Source organism: Pygoscelis adeliae, unplaced genomic scaffold (assembly GCF_000699105.1).
Source record: "Pygoscelis adeliae isolate BGI_AS28 unplaced genomic scaffold, ASM69910v1 Scaffold72, whole genome shotgun sequence".
Lineage (NCBI taxonomy): Eukaryota > Metazoa > Chordata > Aves > Sphenisciformes > Spheniscidae > Pygoscelis > Pygoscelis adeliae.
In genome coordinates, this window is record NW_008824286.1 from 4,275,210 (window position 1) to 4,279,128 (window position 3,919).

The 3,919-nt window shown below is 48.9% G+C and overlaps 1 protein-coding gene across 1 annotated transcript in view; it reads left to right on the forward strand.

Annotated features, from left to right (window-relative positions):
• The window catches only part of TOP1 (topoisomerase (DNA) I), a 66,770-nt gene extending 63,402 nt beyond the window's left edge, over positions 1-3,368 (forward strand). Inside the window, exons 20-22 of the mRNA XM_009318699.1 lie at positions 344-438; positions 1,411-1,560; positions 1,963-3,368. Coding sequence (XP_009316974.1) covers positions 344-438; positions 1,411-1,560; positions 1,963-2,065 — 348 coding nt within the window. The 3' untranslated portion in view covers positions 2,066-3,368. The remainder of the gene's footprint in view (positions 1-343; positions 439-1,410; positions 1,561-1,962) is intronic.
• Positions 3,369-3,919: the final 551 nt, after the last annotated feature.

Consider the following 3,919-nt stretch of genomic DNA (forward strand, 5'->3'; position numbering starts at 1 on the left):
ATACGGTGGAGGCGGACAAGCTGCCTGGAGGGGCTGTTGGCCAGTCCCAGGCCAAGCCAATTCCTTCTCCTGCTTGGTTGTAGCTGTGTGAGAAAGTTCCCAGCGCCACCTTGTCTTTGGAAATGAGTGGGGCCCTATTTGCTGAGGGGAATATTTCGCCACACTAGGCTTTGCAGCAAACTGAAAGGCCAATGGCCTAATTGTTCTGCAGAAGCGGGTCTGAGCGCTGGTAGATTCTGAACGTGGTCACAAACTTAATCCCTGGGTCATGCTGCCCAGGGGTGATTGCCACAGTTGTCAGCAGCTTGTTCACAGTGCTGCCATCTGGTTTTGCCTCTCCTAGATTGATGCCAAGAAGGAGCAGTTAGCTGATGCCAGGAGAGAACTGAAAAGCGCCAAAGCTGATGCCAAGGTCCGGAGGGATGAAAAGTCTAAAAAGTAAGGCTGGTGTTACTAGGCTGTGCAATGCTCCCAGCACTCTTAGCTCCAAATGGGTCCTTCACCCTTTGTTCTGTTTCCCCAGCCTGTGATCTGGGAAGACTTCCTCAGGCTTTCTTGTCCCCTCTTCAGTCTGTGCATGATGAAATGGCCTTCAAGCTGAGGACTGTAGGGTGACCTGACACTGCAGTTCCCGATGAGGGTGGTGAAGCACTGGCATAGGTTGCCCAGAGAGGTGGTGGATGCCCCATCCCTGGAAACATTCAAGGTCAGGTTGGACGGGGCTCTGAGCAACCTGATCTAGTTGAAGATGTCCCTGCCCATGGCAGGGGGGCTGGACTAGATGACCTTTAGAGGTCCCTTCCAACCCAGACTATTCTATGTGGCCACTAGCATTAGTTTCTTCTGTGTCACCCCTCTGAGCTGAGCACCAACCAGTGCTCGACCACCGTGCTGCCCGGGACCAAGCGGAGCAATGGATCCAGTGTGCAGCATTGCCATCTTAATGGGGAGCCAGGAGTTAATGCAATTGCACATGCACTTTTCTGGGTTCTGCTCTGCTCTGTTGGAAGCCCACGGTGCAGACGTACTCGGGACTCTGTGTGGGCTCTGCAGAATAGCCACAGGGGTGCTGAGTTAAGGGAGCTCTGAGGGCAGAACCACAGCATGCTATTACAGAGGGATAGACGGGCTGGTTTTAAAGTGGGTGTAGCATCGGTACAGTTCAGGCTGTTGCTTCCAACCCTTTAAAACAAAACTGCTGCTTAAGATTTCTGCTCTGCCTCTTTGAAAATGTCAGTTCTTAATTGCATGTGCTGAGTGTTTTATGTCACCGTCTGTGCTGACACAGCTGCCCTTTGTGGCTGGTGGCATTGCTTACCTGAGCAGAGTCCCTTTGGGTTCCCACAGTGCTGCCATCTCAAGCCCAGCAGGGCATTAGGCATTAAATACTTTGATTCTTTCCCACCCCAGGACAGTGGAGAGCAAGAAGAAAGCAGTGCAGAGGATTGAGGAGCAACTGATGAAGCTGGAGGTTCAGGCTACAGATAGGGAGGAGAACAAGCAGATTGCTTTGGGCACCTCCAAACTCAACTATCTGGATCCCAGGATCTCTGTTGCTTGGTAAGCGTCTGCCTGGGGTGTGCTGGAAGGAACCACCCCTTCACTTGTGTTTTGTCCCCACAGTTGGTAGACAAGGGCTGTGGCTGAGGGCAAGTGCCCCCGTGCTGCCAGAGACGTCTGTCTCTGTGGCCTTCCCTTGTATCTTCAAATGGCTTCAGGAAGTTACAAAAGAGTCTCTTGAGGCAAGTGTAACGTGCCAGCCACAGCCAGCACCGTGCTGGGAGGTGATGGGTCGGAGAACCTGCGGGGTCTAGCACCGGGAGGCCGGTCGTGCTCAGCTGGGCGTGTCTTGTAACAGAGCAGAGCTAGGAAGGTGCCGGGGGGAGCAGGGCAGGTCCGCTGCACAGCGAGGGGTTGAGTGCCGGTGCTGTGTTGTCTCTAACACTGTCTCCTTTTCTGCAGGTGTAAGAAGTGGGGAATTCCTATAGAGAAGATTTATAACAAAACCCAACGAGAGAAATTTGCCTGGGCTATCGACATGGCAGAGGAAGACTATGAGTTTTAACCTGTTTTTAATGAGCTGAATTTTATGGGGAAAAAAGGGGGAGTAGCCTGGTTTTTAGGGAGATTGATAAACTGTGAGCCTTACTTGTCCTTGGATGCTGGGGAAGGGGGAGGAAAGGGGCAAGTGAGCATCAGATAAAACAGCCAACATCTTGCAGAACGCATAACCTGGAAATATCCTAAAGGAGCTGAGCCAGTTGTCCTATGGACAACTTATTTAAAAATGTTTCAGAGATCCAAATTCTAGCTGTCTGGTTTGTGTGGTTTTTCTCTTGAGGCAGGGCAAGTGGATGGGGGATTTGTCAACCTTCCGCCAGGCAAATTCACCATCACACTGAGAGCGTGGGAATCTTTAGCTACTGTATACAAAATCCAATTATATTGGTGCGTTTTTACAGTTAGGGTTTTGCAATAACTTCTATATTTTAATAGAAAATGGACTCCTTAACCCCTGCCCTTCCCCTCCCCCTCCCGCCCCATTTCAGAATTTAACAAACAAAATTTAAGAAGCCCAACGCACCTGTTACAGCTGTCACTATAGTCATGGAAATACCCAAATCTTTTTTAATTTGTCACTTGAAACAGTCGTGGCATTGGAACATGAATTATAAATATCCACCACATTTTGTTCAGAGCAAAGCGCGATGGGAAATCGGCCTCCTGACTTGAGTGTTCCTTTTTTAAATGTGAATTTTTATTTCTTTTAATTATTTTAAAATATTTAAACAGGTTTCTTTTCTTCTTGATCTTAAAGATCGTCTAGATTTGGGGAGCGGGTGGGGGGAGGGGGCCGTGTGATGGGGAGATGCGTGTGGAATTTGAGGACAAGTGAAATTGGCAACAAGTGACATTCCCATCACCCTTTGTTCTGAACACGCTCTGTACACTTCAAGAATATCTACTTTTTAGGTTTGTCAGACTGTTTTACCTCCCCCCCTCCTTTTTTTCTAAGCCTCACTCCCCTCTTTTACTTGAAAGATTTTATTGTGTAAAAAGAAGTTTCACAGGTCAATAAATTTCGAGGGAAATGAGCATCGGTCCAAAAAGGAAAATAATCAAGATTTTAGGGCTTTTATTTTTTCTTTTGTAATTGTGTAAAAAAATTTTAAAAAATTAAAAAGCAGAATTTTAATGTGAAACCTTTTTTTGCTATAATCATTAGTTTTAGAGGCATTGTTAGCGTAGTGTGTGTGCGAAGACCATTTCCTGCAGCCTTTCCTCAACAAGTATCTTCTATTTTTATCATGAATTCCCTTTTAATCAACTGTAGGTTATTTAAAATAAATTCCTACAACTTAACTGAGTGTTGGTGTCTGCGTGTTCTTTCACCTCGGGCCCTGGGCCGTGAGGTCCCCTAGGTCGGGGGGGAGATGGTGGGCCTGGCACCACCTTGTTTGTGCAGCCCCCCCGTACAGCAGGCACTGCCTCCGTAGCGAGATGCTTGAGCCTTTCTCGTTCGAACAGGGCTGTGCAGAGGACGTTGAGGCCGTGGCAAGGGCCGGCTGGGTTGGGATTGAGCCAGCAGTTGTCTTTTCATCAGGGGTGAGCTGAGAGGGTGTGGGTTCGTAATGATGCCAGGGATCTGAAATGAAGCACCTGGCCGCGGCTGGCTTTTGGGAGGGATAACGCTTTCCACAGCTGCTAGTGTTGCCCTAATGTTTGGAGTAACTGTCGTTGCTGCTTGCTTGTGTTGAGTCGTGGTGGCTCTGTGGTCTGTGATAGGTCGGTGTGGTCACATAATCAGACCCTCAATGGTGAAGGAGTTGGTCCTACAGCATCACACCGTGGGGTGTTTTGGAGCCCTTGTTAGGGGCACGGAGAGCTGACCAGGCTGTCCCGCCAGCCCGCGATCCTG